Source organism: Prinia subflava (assembly GCF_021018805.1).
Source record: "Prinia subflava isolate CZ2003 ecotype Zambia chromosome W unlocalized genomic scaffold, Cam_Psub_1.2 scaffold_31_NEW, whole genome shotgun sequence".
In the NCBI taxonomy this organism is placed as follows: Eukaryota; Metazoa; Chordata; class Aves; order Passeriformes; family Cisticolidae; genus Prinia; species Prinia subflava.
Genome location: NW_026960608.1, coordinates 1617390 through 1639838, shown reverse-complemented (window position 1 = coordinate 1639838; position 22449 = coordinate 1617390). Strand labels below are relative to the sequence as shown.

General features: G+C 46.8%; 1 protein-coding gene across 1 annotated transcript; it reads right to left on the bottom strand.

Moving 5' to 3' along the window:
* Positions 1-298: 298 nt before the first annotated feature.
* LOC134565032 (chromosome-associated kinesin KIF4-like) lies at positions 299-22316 on the bottom strand. Its single transcript, XM_063424395.1, is given in 32 exon segments — positions 299-1006; positions 1521-1643; positions 2302-2418; positions 3184-3333; positions 4005-4106; positions 4188-4211; positions 4213-4266; positions 4442-4546; positions 4885-5055; positions 6151-6280; positions 6712-6806; positions 7358-7513; positions 7711-7824; positions 8428-8511; positions 8988-9098; positions 9547-9691; positions 9920-10023; positions 10392-10577; positions 10857-10900; positions 10903-10921; positions 12714-12819; positions 12998-13052; positions 14325-14464; positions 15125-15186; positions 15682-15857; positions 17240-17359; positions 17541-17635; positions 17813-17979; positions 20511-20600; positions 20843-21033; positions 21728-21842; positions 21920-22316. Coding segments are annotated over 32 exon segments (3651 nt in total). The 5' UTR covers positions 22043-22316; the 3' UTR covers positions 299-829.
* Between the last annotated feature and the right edge of the window lie 133 nt (positions 22317-22449).

Below are 22449 nucleotides of genomic sequence, written 5' to 3'. Positions count from 1 at the left end.
TCCCTGTGCACATCCCAGGGAAGGGCTGAGCCACCACCATTGGCAGTAGAGGAAAAATTAAATTTAAACAAAAATTACATTTATCACCTTTTCTTCCTGCTGAGACTCATAACTTAGGGCTGAAGGCAAGGAAAAGCAGCAGGACCTTGTTTGGGGTGTCTGGACAGAAAGACCTGAGCAGGTCCCAGTGGCAGTAACTCCTGGACTGGTTTTAAGACCAAGTGTAAGTGCAGACAGTTCAGGGGAGGCTGTGAGGTGTTGTGCACAATAATTCCAACTCCAAGCCAGGTTTCTTTAGTAATTCCTTTATTAAAGCTACAAACCAGAGTTAAAATCCCTACATTATTCACATAGGTCAAGTTTCTAAGTTCATTGAATAAGGACAGTCCAGTGGCCAAAGGGGCCAGAAAGCCTGACCAGTTCAGAGCTGCTGGTCTAGACTTCAGCCAGGGTCTTCTCACTCCATGGATCTCCCAGGGCAGCTGGAAAAGTTCCTTCAGGCTCCGTGGGAAGAGGCAGGAGCAGATCTCCAGTGCCAAGGCAAAGTTCTTTCAAGATTACAGGTAAAACTGTACCCAGTGTTCACAGCTCAGCAGGAGGGAGGAAGCTGGGAAAACCCACCTGGAAAATAACCCCCATTCACTCCAGGAATTACAGAGAAAAGATTGTTACCCTCCCCCTGGCCCCAACACACAAATATTTACATACACAACCAGCAAGAAGCAGTTTGACTCTTTTGCTGAGGGCAGGAGCTGCTACTTCAGCAGGAGAATCCAACTCCCTTTAAAGTCACCAGGAATGTGACCTAAAGGGATGGGAAAGCTCCAGGTCAGTTAAACTCCTTGATGGGGGTGCAGCCTGAGAAGAAACTGATGTTGCTGCTCAGCATCCTCTTCTTCCCAAAGGGGTTCTGGTTTTCCTGGGATGACTCATCCCTCCTGAGCAGGGAGGCAGCAGTGCTGGGAATCTTCAGGGGCACCTCCTGGTCTGTGATGTCCTGCAGGACCTGTGGGAAAGTAAGGGACAATCTTTGGAGTTTAGTCACTGCTGGAGTGACCCACCAGAGACAGCGGGACACCAAGTGCTAGGCCAACCTCAAGAGTTGCTTTTTTTACTCAAGTCAGGAAAAAGACAATTTTTTTGATAAAATATCAAGATCCAGCAGGAAGAGAAAGCAGTTGGAATAGAGGGTTCCCATGGAATAAGGGAATTTATTTAGCTGAGGCAAAATGAGATGTGCCAGGTCAGAGAGCACAACAGCTTAAGGTCACTTTGAACACGGACAGATGTGATTTTATCCTGCAAACTCCTCACTTCCCCTCTCTCCTTGCTGAAGGTGCTGCAGGAAATTGTGGCAAGCCTGTGGCATCATTTTAGTGTGGAAACTCAGAAATTCAGCACACTCTAAACTTCCACATGAGCTGCCTGGAGCTGTGCAGTTTTCCAGCAGCAGCTTCTTCTCTGGGGTGATTTCCCTCCAAAATCCCTCATTCAGCAGCTCTGCTCTCCTCTGGGAATACCTTTGAGGTTGTAGTGACATACATGGGCTGCAAGAAGCTGTCTTCTGCTTCCACCTCCGTGGGGTCTTCCAGCTTCAAGGACCCTTCCGAGTCCCTTTTGTGCTCCTCACATGTTGCGGTTTCCTGAGGGGCAGCAGAGGGTGAAGCTCTTGCATAACATCCATCCCCTCCCTTCCCACCCCAGCCCCCTGCTCTCCAGCTCGGAAGTTTTGCACAGTACAGGATGCTGCAGCTCAGGCTAGGCCTCCATAAAATAGGCAATAATTAGAGCACTATGGGATGTCCCTGTTCCACATCTCTGAGATCCAAGAGCAAAATTCCCACTAGGAACATCTTCCTCAATGAACATCAGTTTCTCATGGACCTTCCTGCTGCTACAACCCCCTCCCCAAACCATCCCTTCCATTCTTAAAAAGCAATCTGGGAATGAGTCAAGGTTTTGTGTTGTCGGAAGCCAAAGACACAACTTTAATTTACTGAGTCCAAAAAGAAAATTGAAATTATTTGTCCTCAGATTTGAGGATGAGAAGTGGAAGCATGAAAATCTCTGCTGTGAATCTCCAAATGTCTGTGCCAAAAGGCAGTCTGGTCCTGCAGTGCAAAGTTGTCCTCAGTTACCAGAGAGGCACTAAATAGAGACATTCACAGAGTTTCAGCAAAGTGCACATGCTCTGCCTGGACAAACTATGCTTGTGTGGGAATTATCCCTTCATCCAGCTTTGCTCCTGCCCAAATCCAGGCCCTGCAGCCCCTGTGGCCCTCCAGAACCAGCAGCACTCACCAGGCCCCGGTCTCTGTTCCTGCACGTGGCCGTGGCGCAGCTGCAGCCGTTGGTGCATGCCAGCTTCTGCCTCTTGCAGCCACATTGCCTGTTCCCACAGCGGCCCTTGCACGAGCACTGAAGGAAAAGGGGGATCCAATGGCCAGGATGCTCCTGGAATGCTCCAGGTCCTGCCAGCTGTGGCATCTCAAGGACAGGGACACCCCCAAGCTGCCCCTTGTTGTATTTTGCTGCCAGTCCCACATCCCAGAATAATTTTCTTCCGAATATCCAGAATAAAATCCTTCCACCTACAGATCCATCTTCAGGATCTACGGGCTAAGTACATTCAGTTACTCAGTGCCTGACTTGAGGTTATGCCAAAGGATCCCAGTTTCTGTGCCACACTTCCACAAAAAGAGGGAGTCCCCACCCCAAAAGCCTCAGGAATTTTCTGAGCCACAGGCTGAAGCTCCAGACACAGACAGATGGAAGCTGAGGCTCTGTCAGGACTGGAAGCTGCAGATTCCCAAAGGGAACCGGGATCTGCAATGGGCCATCTTTTTTTTTTATTATTTTTCCCTAAAATTGGCTCTCTGGATGGATCTGGCTGCTGTTGGGGCTATTCCTGAAGCAGAGGCCAGAGCTCAGGCACAGGCAGCAGGACAGAACATGGGAGAAGGTGACTTGGACAGAGAAAGCCTGTCCAGGAAGGTGTTGCTGACTGCAGATAACCTTTCCTGTGTCTGCAGGAAGGTCCCAAATATCCCCAGGCACCCAAATAACCCATTCCTGCCACTTTGAGAACAGTGGAGACATCACAACTCATAGCTCCATACCCAGTCCTTGGACACAGCAAGCGATTCCCTAATAGACACTGGATCAAGGGCAGCTGGATCTTACCCCCATGAGGTTTTTCCTTGCTCCTCTGCCTGCTTTCCTAGGAAGCCAGTCAGAATCCTCCAGTTCCCCAGGGTCAGAAAGCAGCTTCTCCACATCCACTTCGGGGCTGGGTGCTCGGGGCTTGGCCATTGTCTGCCGGCGGCTCTTGAGCTGCAACACAGGAACATGAGGGGTTAGGCCACCAAAAACCACATAGATTCTATTTTATTAATAATTATTATATTTTAATAAGGTTTTATTATGTTTCATTAAGGTTTTCACAGTCCCTCACAGCCAAGAAGGTTGTGGGTTGAGGGAGGGAAAAAAAAGAACCAATTGGCAGGATTGAAAATTCAATCAATTTAAACTATTAATGACAAATCCTTGGAAGTCTGAGTTGTCACATTACATGACAAAAAACAAGTGTCACACTCCTGTCCAAAGAGTTTTAAACCATTTCTTCCTCCCAGCACTGATTTGGCTCTTTGCAAAGCAGCAAAGTTTGCTGTGACACACGTGCCTTGTTCCATAATTTAAAGACTAGGAATACTATAGAAAAACAATCTAGATTGTGAAGAAGGATACAGAGTCAGAACTACAGTGAGGAAACAAGTTTGGGGGGTTGTTTGCCTTCTGTTTTTAAATCAAAGAACTAATGCAAGGTATTTGAGTCTTCTGGAAAGGACTGAAGAGGTCACTTCAATGAGCAGAACTTCAATGAATAGAACAAGTGTCTGGTAAAAGCAGCTCAGGAGAAAGAAAAAAAAACCTCCACATTATCAATAGCCAAGATTAACTTTGGTAAAGAATTCAGGTGCAATACAAACTGTGCAGCCTCTTACTTTGGGTGGAACATAATCAAAAGAAGAGTCTGAAGACTCAGGTGGCCTTTGCTGGACGTGCCGGAGCTTCTGGCCACTGGCAACTCGGAGGAGCAGCAGTTTCTGTCAAAAGGGACAAGAATTAGCTCTGCAAAATCCATTAAACCCAACTGCCACGAGGCTCTGGTGTTTACAAGACTCTACCTGTTTCAGAGTGTCATTTTCCCCAGAGGAGTTCCTGGTTCTTCTTACCAATCTCCCTCATTTTTTCCAGCTCTTCCTCCTGTTTGCAGCACAAGAGGAAATTTGTTTCACTGGAGATACATAAGAGAAAATCCCCCAGGGTTATTCCAGCCTGCACAGCAACCACCCCATGAAGACTTCTGCAAAGAGAACACACAATCCTTCTCCTAATTCCAGGTATCCCAAAGGATCCCACCCTCCCCCAGCCACTGCACCTGGAACCGGAGTTGCTCCTGCAGTTGTTTCTCCTGCTCATTCAGGGAATCTTCCAATCTCTTTGATGCTTCTTTCTGCTGGAATTGGCTGAGCAGGTACAGAACCTAAAAGCAAGTTGTTGGAAAAAACGGGTGAATTCCTGAAAGGAGCACTTGGCATCAAAGTCCAGGCTCAGGGAAATTTCCTGCCACTTCCAGCACAATTCCACCCTGATCTACTTGAAAAGTGATCTTGCGCTCAGGTGTAACCTCCTCATGTAAAGCAGGAGGAAAGTTACTGAATAAACAGAGATTTCTTTGGCTTTTAATGACCCATCTGCAAAAATCCAACAAAATTTGAGTTGATATTCAGCACCAGCTTAATTTCAGCACATCCTCCTTTGCCTTTCTCTCTGAGCAGACCTGGAGATCAGACTCCAATATTTCAATGAGCTGTGATTCACCTTTTCCTGGTGTTGCTGTTCCTGCACCAAAATCTGGTTTTGGAACTCTGTCTCCAGCTCTGCTATGTGGTTTCTCTCTTCCATCAGCATCCTTTGCACGTCAGAACAGCTGTCCTGGCTCTGCTCCAGGCTGCTCTGCAGTTTGCTCTCCTGCACTTTGGAAGAGACCAGCTGGAAAACAAGAGCAAAGGATGGCTTGGGACAGGGATTCTCTGCTGGGACAGGTGCTGCAGTGTGGAAGGGAAGCATCCCTGTAACTTCCAGCCACCTCAGAAACTGGACCAGCCCTCAGCACCAAGGAAACCAGGAGAGATTCAGAGCCAGACACTTTGGAAGTGCAAACTGGGGAGCTGACGGTCTTGTTCACAGATTTGAATTCACCTCCCTTCCTGCAACACTTGGAGTATTTTCCTTTTCACCCTTTTGCTTTGATTTCCAAGTACCAGGGAGCAACAGGTGATTCTGTCCTTCAGTTGCTCTTTCCCTGATCCCACAATACCCCAATTTCTTTTTTTCCCATCTCAACACCAATTCCATTGCTTCCCCTGACCTCAGCCAGCACTGCCCTTGTTTCCCTGCTTGTTCAGGAAGTATTTTAGATACTTTTTCTTCTCTTCCACTTGTGAAGTTTGCCTTTTCCCTTTCCCATGCAAGCATTTAGCTGGTATTTCTAGACCCTCATCTATTCCACTTCCCTCTTCTAAAGAATTAGGGACTCTGAGAATGGAGTTTGGAGACGGAGCAACGCAGGTCCGACCAATGTGGTAACATACGATCTCCTCTTTATTCACAAAATGGCTGGTTTTATACGGTACAGAATAGTTTACAGTAGCAGGTGCATTTCTATTGGCATGCAGCGTGAACAAGTATGTAAGCTATCACAGTTTAAGGCAGCGACCGTATTTCCATCTTAACTATCCTAGCTAAAGCATGTACACACCTTAAGTGAATTTCTAACTGCACCACAGGTTTATCTACTTCTAGGCAGGCCAAAATCTGAGGCCTGGCAGGCCAGAATCTGAGGCCTAGTTTGGGATAGCTCAACCTTTATTCTATAAGTCATCCTGCTCTTGCTACACCTCTTCCCTGTTTTTCAGATTTCACTTCCCAATATAGATTACTTTAATCCAAACTTGAGAAGGGAATAAACCTCATCCACTACAAGAGGGCTCCACTCAAATTCCTTTGGTAAGTTCCTTTTATTTGTGGCTAAGCAGACTTACAGCCTCTGTTTTCAGGGATAAAAGAGAAAAATCCAGGGTTTACCTCTCCCAGCAGATACTTCAGAGCACATTTGGCCTCCAGGATGGTGGCAATGCTGTCCCAGCACTGCTTGGCCCGATCACCATTGTCTGCATCCAGGAGTTTCTGCTGCAGATCTGCTATCTGGGCACTCCTGGGGAAGAACCCATGGATTTGGGGTTACGACACAGGAGAAAACCAGGGCTGGTTTCTGAGCTAATGTTACTGTTCCCAGAATATTAAGTAAAATAGTATAAATTGAGATTTTTGCTGCTCAGTAGAGCACCTGGAGCCTGCATTGCTCCCCTGGGGAGTTTTGCCTCCACTCCACATTGCCAAATAAAAGTGGAGGTTTTTACCCTCAGAGGTGCTCACTAACACCTTAAAATACCCAGTCTAAGTGCCTGAGTATTTTCCCCACATTTTGGAAAAATTCCAGCCAGGAAAACCCACACCTTTCCCTCATCATTTCCAGTGTCAGTTTGCGTGTTTTACATCCTCTTCCACCTCCCAGAGAGTTGGGATGGAAATGAGGGAAAAGCCAGAGGCAAGGCTGTGTAGATGAGCTTTGTGGCAGTGCCTTACCTGAGTTCCATCTCTGTTTGCAGGCTCTCCATCTGCTTGGAGATGGAGAGATCCGTGTCCAGAGCCTGCGGGTCGGACACACAGTACATGCGCCTCTGAAATCACAGCACACGGATCCAGGGCAGGAAATCACACATTTACAGATATTCCAGCTAGAAAAGCCTCCAGGCATCTCCCCACAGCTTCAGTTCCATTGTTCCTTCCCAAAAGCCTTTGCTAAGGGGAGTGAGCCACTCACATCCCTCAGAATAATCCTTGAGGTTGGAAAATCTCTCCCAGAGCATTGAGTCCAACCATTCCCCCAACACTGACAGGTGACCCATGTCCCCAAGTGCCACATCCAGATGTTTTTTTGACTCTTCCAGGGATGGTGATCCCACCACTTCCCTGGGCAGCCCGTTCCAAAGCCTGACTGCCCTTTCAGGGAAAAAAATTGCCCAAATTCCATTAAGTAACAAGTTCCTTCAGCACCTCTTGTCCCTGACATGTCAGGGGACAAGAACATTAACCCTTTCTCCCAGAAAGGTAGCCAAGGGTAGGATCCATCCCCATATTCTGAAGGAACAGGTCAACTAGGAGAATAATGAATTCAGTATTGCTGAACAGCCAGAAGAGTGGGGTGGAAAAAGGGGAATTTCCCTCTTACCCGGAACTTTGGAGGGGGGTTTTCTCCAGCATCTTTCTTCTCTTTCAGCTGAAGGAGCTCCTTTGCCAGGTTTTTCCTGTCCTCCAGCAGGTCTGCCAGGTGTCTTCGAGCTTCCTCAGTGCTGACAAGAACCTCGACTTCATTTGCAAGCCAGCTCTAGAAAAATAACCCCCAAAACTCAGTGGTGGAGCTCAAATCCAAGACTGAATCCTCTGTGAAGGCATTTCAGAGACACTGAATAATCCCACAGCAATTCCCTGGTCCTTCTGCTATGCTCCAGCCACCAAGGCCAGCAACACCCACCCCAAATCCCAGTTTGCCCAGTGTTGGGATGCAAAAATGCTGTTACCCACTTTGACTTGTGCAGCAATTTCTTTCATGCCCCAATTTTGGGTCTCCTTCCGTTTATCTGCTGCCTCCTTCTGCTTCTGCAGGGCATCCTTGAGGCGCTTGTTGGCAACTGCTGCCTGGAAAAGATGCCACAAGGAGCTGAATAGTGACTGCAAATCATCTGCTACAGCTGGAAAGACCAGGGGTTCCCAGCCCAGGGCAAACACTGGGACAATGACAGCACAAGGTTAATAAATCTCAAGTTATCTTGGTTTAACTCAAGGATTCCTGCCCTTGATTTATTTCCTTTGCTGCCATTCCTCCTTTAAAGAGAAGCTCCTTCTAGGCCTGAAGGTAGAAGAAAACACCCAAAATGAGGGGCTGAAGAAGCATTTCTTTTACAAAGCCATCCTGAAAGGATTTTGAACTGCAACCTTGTAGATCCACCACCCAAACTCATTTCCCACTTCCTACCTTAGGTATCTGGATGGATTTGCCACAGGAACCTGGGACTCAGAGTCATTTGGTATCCAGAGTAATTTGGCCTTTAAGAAGCAAATTTAACTGGGATCCCTCAAAGGCCCCAGGGCAGAAATGGGTATTTCTCTACAGAGAGAAAAGCTTTTCTTTCCAGCCTCTAAACTTCTTTTAAGAGGTTTCTGTGTATCCTGTTCCTTCCTCCAGCCCTTGGCAGACTTCAGGGATTGGTTGGGAATTTCCAGGAGATGTTGGCTCCTCACCTCCTCTGTTTTACACTGAAGGACATTGGCCTGTTTCTAGAAATCTCTCTCCAGCTTGAGGAGCTCGTATTGTCTCTTTCAGTCCTGCAAGAAAAAAACAGCTGGAAAAGTCACATTTTCCATGACAAAGGAAAAATTGTAGCCCCAGAATTCCAGCCTGAGCATCCCAAGGCATTGAGGGGCAGGAATTGCTGTGACACCAAACTCCAGGTATTTGCTGGCCATTGCACTCAGCCACCACAAGCAGACAGATTTTATTAACCTGCAGATCCAACATTCCTTTGGAAGTTTAAAAACCTCCCATGCTGAGGCCAAACCCTACATCTTTAAATCCTTCAAATATTGACTATTTTTGCTTTCTGCTTTAGAGCAGCATCACAGCTGTGGCAAGAGCTTGAAGATCTCCAGCCACAAACAAGTCCAAGTGGTGAAAAGTGGCAGCCACACAAGCCAAGCTTCTCTTCAAAGCATTCCCAGCTCTTCTCAGATGCTTCCCAGTTAAAGAAACTTTGCAGCAGCCCTTCAGAGGGAGGAACAGTGTGAGTGGCTTGTTTGCTCACCTTTTCCCTCAGCTGGCTCACTTCCTTGTCCTTCTGCTGCTTCCACTGCCTGAATTTCTCAGTGTCTTCTTTCATCTGACACATCAGCTGCACCCTTTGCCGCTTCATTTCCTGAAAAACACCAGTGCCTGGAAGAATTATCCAGGATTTACATCCTAAAGAGCTCCCATTCCCTCCATGCCTGCCAGGTGTGGAAAGTGGCAGGTGGGAAATCTCACTGTGCTCCCACTCAGGACACTCTCAAAGTGCTAAAAACCAGGGATTTTTTTTTAGGCATAAAGGGAAGACCAACACAGGCACACTTTAGAGAAACCAAAGAGGAATCAAATGATTTGACTGAGGCAATACATTAAAAGTGCCAGAAGAGACTTCAGACTTATTTTCCTCCCAAATCTCAGTAGCCACCTGCCTATTGTGGTCATATAGCCAAAGGAATCTTGCCAAAAACTATTTTCTGTCTGACTAAACAGAAAGTGGATTCCTGTTTGGGAGTTCTGGGATTCCTGTCTGTGGGCTGCTTTGCCCTCACTGGCCCAAGTCAGAGGTGCCTGTTGGTTACCCTGATCTCCTGGTTCAGTTTGGACACCGTGCGCTCCGTGGATTCCTTCAGCTTCAAGAGCTTGGACTGCTCATTCAGCTTCTTCTTGAGCTCATTAATTTGTGCTTCCAGCTCCTGGAGCCTTTTCCTGCGCTGCTCACTCAGCCTGGAGAGAAGCAACAACGAATCCTCTCCAGCTTCAGAGACACCTCATGAAGAATGTCACTTTTGTCACCATTGCTGCTGCTGAAAGCCCACAGGAGGCTTCTCTGCAGCTCCTGGCACATTAAAGGGACACTTACATCAAAAAAGAGCTTTTACACATCATGGAAGTGCAAGTCATTGGATTTTCAGACACATTAACAACCTCCAGAGCTGCAGGCAGTCTTCTTACTTGGCCTGGTTGATGTCCTTCTTTGCCATGTGCAGAGCAAGAACCAATTCCTCCTTTTCCTTTTGCAAATTGCTGACCTCCAATTCCAGATCCTCGATATTGGTCTAGAAAGGACAAGAAGAATGAATCTCCAAATAAAAAACTTGGAAAGACACCCTGAAGCAAAGCTTTAAGACAAACCCCATTCCTTCTCAGCAGGCTGCTAAACCACCTTATCTAAGAGCAGTCTCAGGGTCACGGGGGCTGGCCCAGCACACTCTGGAGCTTTGGTGGGCACAGAGTCACTGGGGTCACATCTTGACTGAATCATTTCAGAGATGAGAGATCCCAGCACAGCAGGAAAAACTGCCCAAGGGAGCAGGGACCCAAGCTTAAGGAACAGACTCAGAACAGGCTCCCGAGGACAGATCTCCCTTCCCTCCCCAGCAAGAATTGGGGAAAACAAACTGACCAAGGAGGATTTCAGCTTTACCTGGTACTGGGACTGAATGGGCCCTAGCTGAGTATCATTCTGAGACATTTTTTAGGCCAAGGCCTCTTTCAGAGTCAGGGCTTTGTTGAGCTCCAGCAGCTCCCTGGAGAGCTGTGCCTGGCACAGGGCATGTTGGGTGCTGAAGTCATTGGAAGCTCTCTTGGATTCCTGGCCCACTTCTGCTTCCTGCAGGAGACACAGCCATGAGGAGAGGCCAATCCAGAGCTCCTGAATTACATGATCTCTGTTTCTACAGAGTGCTTCAAATGCATTCTTATGTAAAAAATCAGATACGCAGAAATGAGAACAGGTTCTTGACCTTGAACACACTGAGTTTAAAACAGCACAGACAAGAGTGATGATTTATCAAGCATTTGGGTTAGAAAATTAGCAGAAGGGAGCAGATAAAAGTGATGAGGAGATAAAACCATGCCCCAGTGAGGTGTGCATTGCTGCACCCCTCACACCTGGAGAATCCTGTTCAGAGTTTGGCAGCTCTGCAGTAGCTTTGTGGTGGCGCTGTTTTCAATCTGGTGGACAGAGAGAAGAAAATTTGGGTGAAAAGGGAAATACGAAATAAAATGAAGTAAATAACAGTCTGTTGGCACATTATGGCAAAGCACAATCTGATTCTCCTCTGGCCAGAACCTCTCTGGAAAGAGGAGACCATCAGCCTCTTCCTCGAGGAATGTGAAGAAACTCCTCCTTGTCTAGTTGGAACAGCCATTCCTTGAAATCTTCTGTCTTGGTTTCAGAAGACAGTTATCTGTCAGGGAAAACTGGAGTTTCCCTTGGAATGGAGAATGTAAAACCCCCCTCCCTCCAAATTATTACAATTTTGCAATTAGGAGCTTTCAGGCAAAAAATATGGGAATAGGAGTAAAAGTTCTTTACCAGGAATATTAAAAATGCAAATGCAGTAATACAAAAAAACAAGCAAGTAACTGTTTACTAGGAATATTAAAAAAAACAAAACAAAACCCCAAATGCAGTAGTACAAAAAAACCCACAACCAAACAAAGCAAGCAAACAAACAAAAGTCCTAGAAAACCCTGACAGAGTCAGAGATATGACCTGACACCCTGTTGTCAGGGTGTTGGAAGCAGTCCAAATGAGTCTTCCTGGAGTAACAGATGTTGTTCTGCGAAGTAGAGATGATCCTATAGGAAAAAAGGGGTCCAGTGCTGGCAAGACGGGTCTGGTCTTCCACCAAGAATTCAGTGGAAAAACAGACTCCCTTGGTGTTTGGGATTGCTGGTTTTATCCCGGTGGAAAGGCTTTGGCTCCTCCCACTGAGTGGAACATCTCACAATGGAATGAGGTAATGTTATCAGTCATGTGAGAGGCCTTAAATGGCCCATTCAGAGGTGATATCCCTCAGAGGAGGATGGGTGGAGGAAGAGATAAGAAGGCACTGCCTTATCTGGTGTTATCAGTTGTCCCATTAACAGAAGGCCCTCTTTCCACCCCTAGAGTTACAAGAGATAAAGAACAATATCTCCCAACCAGTTTCAAGAGATGCAAATAGAATACACATTTTTGGTTACATTTTTTCAACCCAAGACATCTTCCCTGAACTCCAGCACTGGAGAGAACAGAGAAATGTCCAGTGAGGGAGTGTAGGAGATATTGGGGCCCACAGGACAGAGTACTGTGAATTTAATTAGCATAGTCAGTTTGATAAGCAAGATGCCTTGCAAAGAACAAACAGAACTTTGAAGATTACAAGAAGATTGGATCAAGACTGGCAACAGGAAAAGAAGATTAAATCAACCTCTGCAAGCAAGAGATGTTGCAAAATGTATAAGTTTGTGTGATGTTTAACCTAATCATTGTAGTAAAAAATTACTAGCCTTCCTAGAAGGGTATACAAGCATATGTAGCTCACAGCAAAAATGGATTCTGATCACCAGTCAGTCTTCCCATCTCTCTATCAATCATCAGTGAGGGAGAACTAAAATGCCTCCATTAGACAAAAGCCTGGAAGCTTCTATTTAACAATTTCAGGTCCCTGCAATTTACATTGTCCATAAAAATCACCAAGTTTAGAACACTCCATCCAATTTAGGGACTGCAAATCCATGCCAAGCTCCAGCATCAGGTTTTTTCATGTAGACTCCTCTTTCCCCCCCCCCCGTCCCAGGATCAGCATAAGTGGCCTTTCTGCAGCATTAAAGCACAACAGGACAGTTTTCAAGTAGATCTCAAGAGTTATTTCACACTTTTAATTCATGGGCTGATTGAGGGAAGTTGTTGGAGTGGAATCCCAAATTTCTTGAGTAAGCTGACACAACTTCCACCCCCCCCGAGGTTCAGCCTTACCTGCAGCTCAGCCAGCACCTGCTGCAGGTTACGGATCACCTCCACATTTTCCTTTAATTCCTCATCTTCCGCAGTTTCCACCAGTTTCTGCAGATCCAACTTGCACCTGGAAACATGGGAACAAGTCCATGGCAAGTTTGTGCCAGGTAAGAACAACTTTGCCCACTCAACCTCTGAATTAATTCTGAATGAACAAATCCCAGTTGATTTGATCCAGTTTATCCCACTGAAAACATTGAATTCCCAAGGACATTATCCTAGGAGAAGGGTGTAGGGACACTTACACAGCATGGTGCTGGAGTTGCTCTAGTTTTGCATTCATCTTCTCATTTTCTTGCTCTAAGAGAAATCAGAATTATACTGATTTGTAGAAGATAAGAAGCCAGAAATCAGATTATTATTTTGCGGCAAAAGACTGGCAGTGTGAAAATCAATGCACTGAAAGATCTTTCATGGTCGGGGCCACCAGTTTGGATTTCACAGTATTTTTTCAGGGATAGACACTGCAGGCAATAGGAAAAAAGCAGGGTGTTGGGGGTTAGATTTGCTTCTTTTTCACTTATAGAATTTTTTTCCCATAAGTTGCTAGCAAACTTAATGACAGTGCTTAACCAAAACAAAGAAAATGGTCAAAAGAGATGGCAGCACAAGGCTACACCTATTGTTTTTGGGTCTCCAGGAGTTTCCCTCAGAGAGGAGAGATAACATGAGTTTTGGGGGAAGTAAAAGAAGGGTTGAGGGCAGCTTCGCCTCTCTTGCTCTCGGCATCGGGGAGGAAGGTCAGGCTGCTGCTCACTGCAGGAGGAGTTCACAGTCATCACTCCGTCTCGTCCTGGGAAATCTACCATCATTTGCTCATGTACCCAGGAATCCTGAGCTCACCTTCTCCGGCCCTGCCCCCACCGCCACTGCTTCTTCGGAGCTTTGAGGCCTTCCTGCTACTCTGTAGCCCTGCACTTCCCTGCCCTGCCAGGACGTCCCTGCCATTCCAGCCACCAGCGTAGTGCATCTGATCTCATCCACCAGCCCGGGACTTTCCTCCCTTCCAGCTTGGCCTCTCGGAGTCCTGCAGGGGCACCGAGATCAAACTGCCCCGGGCGTTTTTGTGAAAGAAAGTCCTCAAGGTTCCTGGTTCTGTTTATTATTAATGCTGTAGTTGTTGTTTGTTTGTTGTTTTGTCATATATACTAGTAAAGAACTGTTATTCCCATCCCCATACCTCTGCCTGAAAGCCCCTTTAAATTTTCTAAATTAGAATAATTTGGAGGGAGGGGATTTGAATTCTCCATCTCTAGGGAGGTCCTGCCCCCTTCCTAGCAGATATCTGTCTTTCAAACCAAGACACAGGGTGGGGAAGGGAGAGCACAAGTGTGCAAGTGCTATTTAAAATATTAAAATAAAATATTTAAAGTATTAAAAAGCTGAAAGATTCAAGTCTCTTTTTTCCACAAGGAAACTAAAGGCCAACAGATTCTGGCAGGCTATTGGTTCTGACTGATTTGGAATCAATGTGAAAAGAACATTTAAGAGAGAGTCTCAATATGTCATAAATACAGGAGCTGCTGTTGATTCAACTCCTAGCAATTTAGAGCTCTCCTGGGATAACTGAACTTACCAGGATGATCCTCTCCAGCATCTGTGCTGTTTGCCCAGCAGCCTCACTCAGCCCCTGGCTCAGCTTCTGGTTCTCCTCCTGCAGGGATTGGTTCTTCTCCATTAGGGATTGGAGGCTCTCTGAGGGGGCCAAACCACTGCAACAGCAAGGAGCAGTTGGGTGTGAGTTTGAGCTTTGGGACAGCACAGAAGTCACCTCCAAAATTATTATTATTCCCTAAATAATTTACAATAAATAGCCCAGAATGGTTTGGGAGAGAAGGATCTTAAAGCTCATCCAGCCCCACCCCTGCCACAGGTAGGGACACCTTCCACAGACCAGGCTGCTCCAGGTTCTGTCCAAGCCTTGGACACTTCCGGAACGCAGGAAAACCCTCCAAACACAGGTTGTGAACTCCATGTACTTGGTTTTGAAACATCCCCAGAACACAACACCTGCACAATCCAAATTTGTCCCAGATTTTGTGCTTTTAAGGATAATGGAGGTGGAGCTGCCCCACATTTAGGGGTAGAGGGGTGAGGAGAACAGGCATAAATGGGTCTCAGAGATAGGAATTTATTCAGGAGGTGTTTCCTGGTTCCTCTTTTACTTTCTGCAACAGTTTTTTGCAATCATGAGGTGTTTGCTACAAAACTAAATATCCCAGGGAATTCCAGTAAGGATTACAAAAAGAAAGGGGAAAAAGCAACCAATTTCTTCCCTCACTCCACAGTACTGCCCAGAGCTAAGGAGATCCAGAGACTTCTTTGGAGTGTGACAAATATACATCCATAGGACATTAAATAACAAATCTTACTTGATAGCCATGGGCAGGGTCCCTCCATGGGCCTGGAGCAGCAACACCTGGAGCTGCTGGACCTACAAAGACAAATAATTATTGCTTGTAAATGCAGCAGCTCCATGGATCCTTGGTCTTCCTAACTCCCCTGCTCCATAATTCCCCTTTTACCATTGCCTGTGGAAAGGAGTGGTGTTGTTACAGTATTTCAAGTCATTTACTCCTCAAATAAAAGGTTCTTCATTTCCCTCTAGGATCACCCCAGGGAAAACACTTCCCTTCCCACCATGCTGGGCACAAGCAGATGTCAGAAAGGCACCAAACCATCTCTGTATTTCTAATTGTGCTGGTAGCTCGCCAGGCAATAATTTGTTGGGTGGAAGGGAAATTTGAACCACACCAGCACCACCACTTTTCTATGGCTACAGCAAAACTCCAAGAAATATCCACGTATCCCCTTCCCAGCCACCTCCAGAGATGGAGCAATGCACATTGGGGATGTTTTGCATTTTTTGTGAGGTTGTGCCTTCCCCTGGGGTTTGCTGAGCTCACAACCTGAGGGGAACCCCCAGTACCTGCTGCTTCAACTGGTGCAGCTCAGCTGCCTGGGGGTCCACATTGACAATGGGTTTGTTTTTGATCTTCCTGGCCCTGTCTGCATAACGCAGAGTGTTCAGGGTCTCCTCCAGGTTGGAATCTGCTGGGCTCACACAGGTGATCATCAGCGTGTGGTTGTTCCCACCCAGGGAGTCTGGGAAGGAAAAGAAACAATGTCAAAGCTCTCAGAGCAACAATGACAGTGAAACGTCATCATGCAAGGATTCCAACCCCATGAGTGCATCCCCAAAATGCAGATTAAACAGCTGGATTGTAGTGCAAATCATTACTTTCTCCTCTGCCCACTCAGTTCTGTATTAAAGCAAGTTTTTGAAAGCCGAAGTCAGGCTTTGAAACCAAAGATTTCACCCCAGAAGCCCCAGTTGTTTCCCTAATAATTCCTTTATGCCGTTTCTGGCCTGGTTCTTTCAGGTTTGCCCCTACCTTCTCCCCCCCCCCCCCCCCCAGTAACAAGAGCTCCATGAATATCCAGAATTTTCTCCAATTTAAGGAATTATTGGCTAAGAACAGATCACAAAGCTGCATGGTATCACCGCGGGGCCTGACCAGAAATGAGACTCGGGGACTGATCTGGGTTCATCGGGCAGAGCAGGGCAGGAAGAGACTTTATTTACAAAAACCCACTCTTATACCTTTCCTATGAGGCCTGTGGATTGGAGGATGGAATTCCCACCTCCCCACCACACTGGCCAAGGAGGCTGTCATTCAACCTCCCCTTCTCCTTGAGAAGGAATTCATAACAAGGGCAGTGTTTACAAAACATGGTCCTGTGTTTACATTTACGAGCGCGAGAAACTGCACATTTCTCCTTTAATATGAACGCTCGGCAAACCAGGAAAAAACCTCATGGCAACAGCATGGAACTTCATCCTTTGGTTTTTATACAAATTGGCTCCTTAAAGCTACTGATCAGAAGAAAAAAGGGCCCCACATCCAGCCCAGTCCAAGTTTTAATGAGGTACTTTCAGACATGGAAAATACTGAAGAGCTTTTGTACCAAATTATGTAATTACCATAAAAATTCTAGTAATTTCATTACTAAAGCTGTGCCCAAATTAAAGGGTAACTTAAACAAAATGCATTAAAAGACAAATCCCAGTTATTGAAAAATAAAGACCAGATATTCAGCCTAAGAAAACAAATCCCAGGGAGGGCACAGACAGCTGGAGCTTCATTCTGGCTGTGACATCACCCAGGGAGTTGCTATAATTAAGGTAAAATAATAGATCTCTGCTCCCAGACTTCTCCTCTTCCTCTTCCTTCTCCCCACCAAAAATATACCCTGAATTTGTCTTGTTTCCTCCTGCCACACAAAGTACAGGAGAACAGGACTCATTTTGAGTTCATCTCACTGCATTTGCAACCTAAAATAAGAGTACAGGAAAGGCCTGGCTTCAGTGAGGAATTAAATAAACAAATCCCTTTGCAGCAGCAGCTCTGAGCTGTGGGGTTTTCTCCTGATTTGTTATTTAAAAAGCACCTGTAAGTTTAGGCTTTGTCATCATCTTCTCTCACCTCGCAGCAGCCTGGTCAGCTTAGAGTCTCTGTAAGGGACAAACCCTCCCTTTTTATTTTCATCTCCCAGAGCACTGATGACATTCCCCAGGCACAGGAGGCCTCTGTTGATGTTGATTCCTACAGACAAAGCTCACAGTGAGCAAAGCCACCTCAACAGCTCCAAACTCCTCATTTCCAGCCCTTAGTAAAACTTTAACAAGGTTAAAAAAGCAGACTAAAGGGTTAAAGAAGTGCTTTGTTTTTTTATTTACTCTCAAGTGAGAAGAAAGCCAAATTCCACCAGTCCCAGCCCACAGACCTTCTTTGAGTCTGTCTCCCTCAGCCTTGGTTTTCTTTTGTCTCTCAGAGCCAGCAAGATCCACCAGGTGTAGCTTGCAGTGAAAACTGCAATTCCTAGGGCAGAAAGAAACTGTTTTACTCTCACAGGTAAACTTCCAGGTAGAAAAGGAGCAGCCCAGGAGCTGAAAATTCAGAGAGCCAAAACCTGAACTGCCTTGAGAAGCAGAACTCAGGACCAGGATGAGTAAATTTTGGGAAAGTAACTCCCATCAGCTGCACAACAACACTCACTTATCATTTTTCTTCTTCTGATCAATGCAGATGGTGAAGATAGCATGGGATCTAGAGGACTGGGAATTCATGGCTGTGGATCCCACAGTTCTGGAGTTGTTCCCCTGCTCTAGGCAGGACACGATCTCTTGGGCACAGGTGACATTTCTTTCTGTCAACCCCACAATCTGTAGCCAGGAAGGAAACATTGTTCATCCTCTGCTTCCTCTTCCTCCCACCTGGGATCAGAAAAATCTCCCTGCACCTCAGACTGTGCCAGCCCATTCCCAAGAATCAGTGTCACCTCCAGCCAGGGGCCTGGCATGGCAACTCCCAGGAAAAACTGGTTCTGAATTTCACTTTAGGAACATGGAATCACATCACTTGTTCCTAAACACCCCTCAAGTTCCTCTGCCTGATCCAGAGCCAGCTGGGCTCTGGGATAGAGACAGCTCCTCAGGGCTCCAGGGACAAATCCCGGGCCAAGCTGGGAGCTGAGAGCTGTGCCAGTCACAGGAAGGGGCTGATGGGGAGGGGATTTGTGTGAGTAAAGTACTGGTGAGGCAGCACCTGATGCCTAATAGATAAGGCATCATTATGAGCAGCTTTATGTTCACCCCAAAATATGACCAAGCAGACCACAAACTAATCAAGTTTCTTAAAGCTGAGATCACAGAGAGTGGGTGGGCTGTTAAACCAGCAAATCAGGTTGTAGTCCCACCCCTGATCCTTCAAGAGCTAGCTCAAAGAGAACACAAAAACACACATTTTGGAGTTGAAAATCTTCTGAAACATATAAAAAAAGTAGTAATAGGAAAGGGAATGACTGACATTATACAGTCAGTAGTGAGGAAATGTAAAATCTGCTGTAAAAACAACCCTGACATGAGGAAAAGAGTTGTATTAAAAGTAACAAAGGCAGAGTATCTTCCTGGAGATTACTGGCAAATAGATTTTGCAGAGTTACCACACAAGGAGGGATACCGGTACATACTGGTATTAGTTGACACCTTCAGTGGATAGCCAGAGGCTTACCCCTGTCGCACTAATTCAGCCAAGGAAGTGGTGAAAGTTTTGCTCAAACATATAATTCCAAGGTTCGAGGCTCCCTTGGGAGTGTCATCAGATAGGAGACCACACTTTGTTGCAACAGTGGTTGAAGAAGTCAGCCAGATTTTGGTAATTACTTGGGATCTGCATACACCTTATAGACCCTAAGCGAGTGGTAGAGTTGAATGCATGAATGGGACTCTCAAAACACAAATTAGCAAAATTTGTCGGGAAACATCCATGACATGGGTTCAGGCCTTGCCTATAGCTTTACTGAGAATTCGCATACAACCAAGGCGGAGGGATAACATCAGTCCCTATGAAATACTGTATGGCAGACCATATCAGATTCCGCATATTCCAGGTGAAATTCACATGAAGGGGAAACTTGATTTACAGAGTTATTTATTTGCTTTAGGTTCCACTTGGCAGAAGCTCCAGACTTACATCGTGCTACCCAGACCCATAGGACTGGACACATCTGCACATCCCTTCCTACCTGGAGACTGGGTCTATGTTAAGTGGTGGGACAGTGATCCTCTACAAGCCAGGTGGAGATGACCATTTCAAGTTCTGCTGACCACCCTTACCACAGTCAAAATTGCTGGCAAAGGACCCTGAATTCACTACTCCAGAGTTAAGAAAGCTTCTGCTCCTGAAACAACTGTAAAAACAGGGACTGATGCAGATGAAAACATGCTTTAAATGATTTCTCCTCTGTACCTAAAAAAACTGTTCACAGTAATCACTATTCTTCTTTGCACAATACCTAACTATACAAGACATTACTACTGTTAAATGTTTATTAATGTTTATTATTATTATTGCTAGATATTTATCTATATTTAGATATTTATCTACAGTTAGATGTTTATTATTGTTAGCTGTTTACTATTGTTACATAGTTATTTGTTATTAAATACCTGTTATTAGTAGATATTTAGAATAGAGACTTGACAAGAAAAAGGCCTTTTCAAGCCTCTAAAGGGGGAAATGATGCCTTAAGTTTTAGCTTTAACGTTTTTCAGATTCTGTGCTGCTTAGGTGTGTAGTTCTGAGCCTCATATTAAGTGTTAGTAAGCTCTCTTCACAGAGCAGGTAGACAAAACAAATCCTTTTCTAGCTGAAGACCAAGGACGACTTTCAAGCCCAAAAGCATAAACAATGGTGGACTGAAGGGAGGAACAAGAAGGATGAGACCTCATAACCTGAAGCTGTAATTGGACAATTAAACTCCGATATGCAAATGAACCAAAACTTATAAAAATGTAAGATCGCGTGACCGGTCAGGCATTTTGTGACTATTCTTAGTCCACCCTGGGTGTAGCCCTGGTCAGGCTCCTCTCCTGTCCAAGGTGGATCCTGGAGGCCTTTCAATAAATACCTACTTTATTCTCTAGCTCTGTCCAGTCTCTGTTTCAGGTCAGCCTTCCCAAGGCATCACTCCCAGGGACACAAACCAGAGAGGTGATGAGCACAAGGGACTGGATGTGCTCCTTGGCAAGCTGTGCTTTCCCTGAGGATCCATCCCCCTGGATCTCTCTGTGCTGCTCCCAACACATGGATGAGCCCCATGCCACTGCTTTAGGGATGACAGAAAATTCCACATAAACTCCTTCAGTCTCCAGCCCTGCCACCCCCTCCTGCTCCCACATCCAACAGGGCAGACCTTGATGCCTTCCTTGGGATCCTCCTGGATGCTGATCTGGGAACGTTCTTGGGAGGGGCACAGCAGGTCCAGGATGTCCTCGTTGTAGATCTGGAAGCAGCAGAGGAGCAGCTCAGAGTTAACAACCAAAGAAAGGGCCAGTTATGCTGAAATTAGCGCTAATTTGGCATCATGTATCACTCATTTCACCTTTAGGGAAAGACACCTTGGACCAGAAAGGACTGACAAAACCTCCTGGAGCCTAAGGGGTTGATTTAATCAATATCTCTTACCTGAAGGAGGTAATCTCAAAGCTCCCTTTATTCCTAACTTGATAAAAACAAAACTTTTACCTCCAGATAAGAAACTCTGAGGATGAAATCCCAATCCTGCCTTTGCTGTTTCTCCTCAAAGAGCAGCTTGATGACCCTGGGGATGACCCTCACACTGGGCTCATACTCCTGGTTGGCAGTGTAGGTGCCTCCCATGGAATAGGTTTTCCCTGACCCCGTCTGTCTGTAGGCCAAGACAGTGGCATTGTATCCTGGGGGAACAAAGGGCACTCAGATGAGTCACATGGGGACAGAAAGCTGCATTTTTGAAAACCACCCTTCCAGAAAATCATCAGTTTACACCAGTTTGAAGCATAGATCAGTCAGGAACACTGAGGGGAAAAAAAGGCAACGAAAACTCCATAAAGCACAGATAAAATGATAATTTCAGCTCTTTTTAAAGACTGGATGTTTTATTAAAGCTAAACAGAAACACAGCACAAATTCTCTGCCATCCCAGCTCCACTGCAGCATCCTGGAACAGGATGTTTATCAATTCATTCTATTATTCTTAAGGAGGGAGAGGGACTTTTTATAAGAGCCTGGAGTGACAAGGGGGAATGGCTTCCTGCTGCCAGAGGATTATTGGAAGGAATTCCTCCCTGTGAGGGTGAGGAGGCCCTGGCATAGGTTTCCCAAGGAAGCTGTGACTATCCCTGGATCCCTGGAAGTGTCCAAGGACTGGTTGGACAGGGCTTGGAGCACCCTGGGCTAGTAGAAGGTGTCCCTGCCCATGGCAGGGGGTGTCACTGGATGGGCTTTAAGGCCCCTCCCTGCCCAAACTCTTTTGGTATTCCGTGAAATTTACCTCACAGGCAGCCTCGGGAACCAGGCGGTCTCAGAGAGCACATCCCCCTTGTTTTGTGGAGAGGAACAGGTTCTAAATGGATAAGATCTGGAACAAACCTTTGAAGATGCCTCGGACCAGAGGCGACACCGCTGTGTTGAAAACCTCCTCCTGCTCCACGAGCGGGTCGAACACGTAGTCGTAGGTGAAGGCCTTGTCATTGTCCACCACGACCTGCGGAGGAGAGGGATGGGGCAGCGCTGGTAACCGCGCTCGGGCTGCGGGACCCCCGGGAGCCCCGCGCTCCTCACCTGCGGCTCCCCGGGCACGAAGGACAGGCACATCCGGCAGCCCTCGCTGGCCTCCTTGGGCACCAGCGGCCGGCAGCGCAGCGCCACACGCACCGGGATGCCCTTCTCGTCCTCCCGCATCATCGCCAGCCTGCGGGACACGAGCGCCGTGAGGCGGGCCGGGACACGGGAGCGAGGATGGAGTGGAGCGGGAACCGCTGCAACCCTGCCCGGGATGGGGATACAGTGAGGGTGAAGCGGCCTTAGTGGGGTTCTGGGATGGAGCGAGGGTTAAGCGGCCCTGCCGGAGCTCTGGGGTGGGGCAGAAGACCCCGGGCCGGGTGTGGGGCTGGGGCGGGGCGGGCCGGGCCGGGCCGGGCCAGCCCAGCCCAGCCCTGCCCTGCCCTGCCCTGCCCTGCCCTGCCCGGTGTTGTGGGGCGGCTGTGGGACTGGCCTGGAACCGCTGCTGCCCGTTCCAATAGAGGCGCCCCAACGGCCGCGATCCAAACCGGGCCGTGCGCCGCCACGGCCAATCACCGAGCGGGACGTCA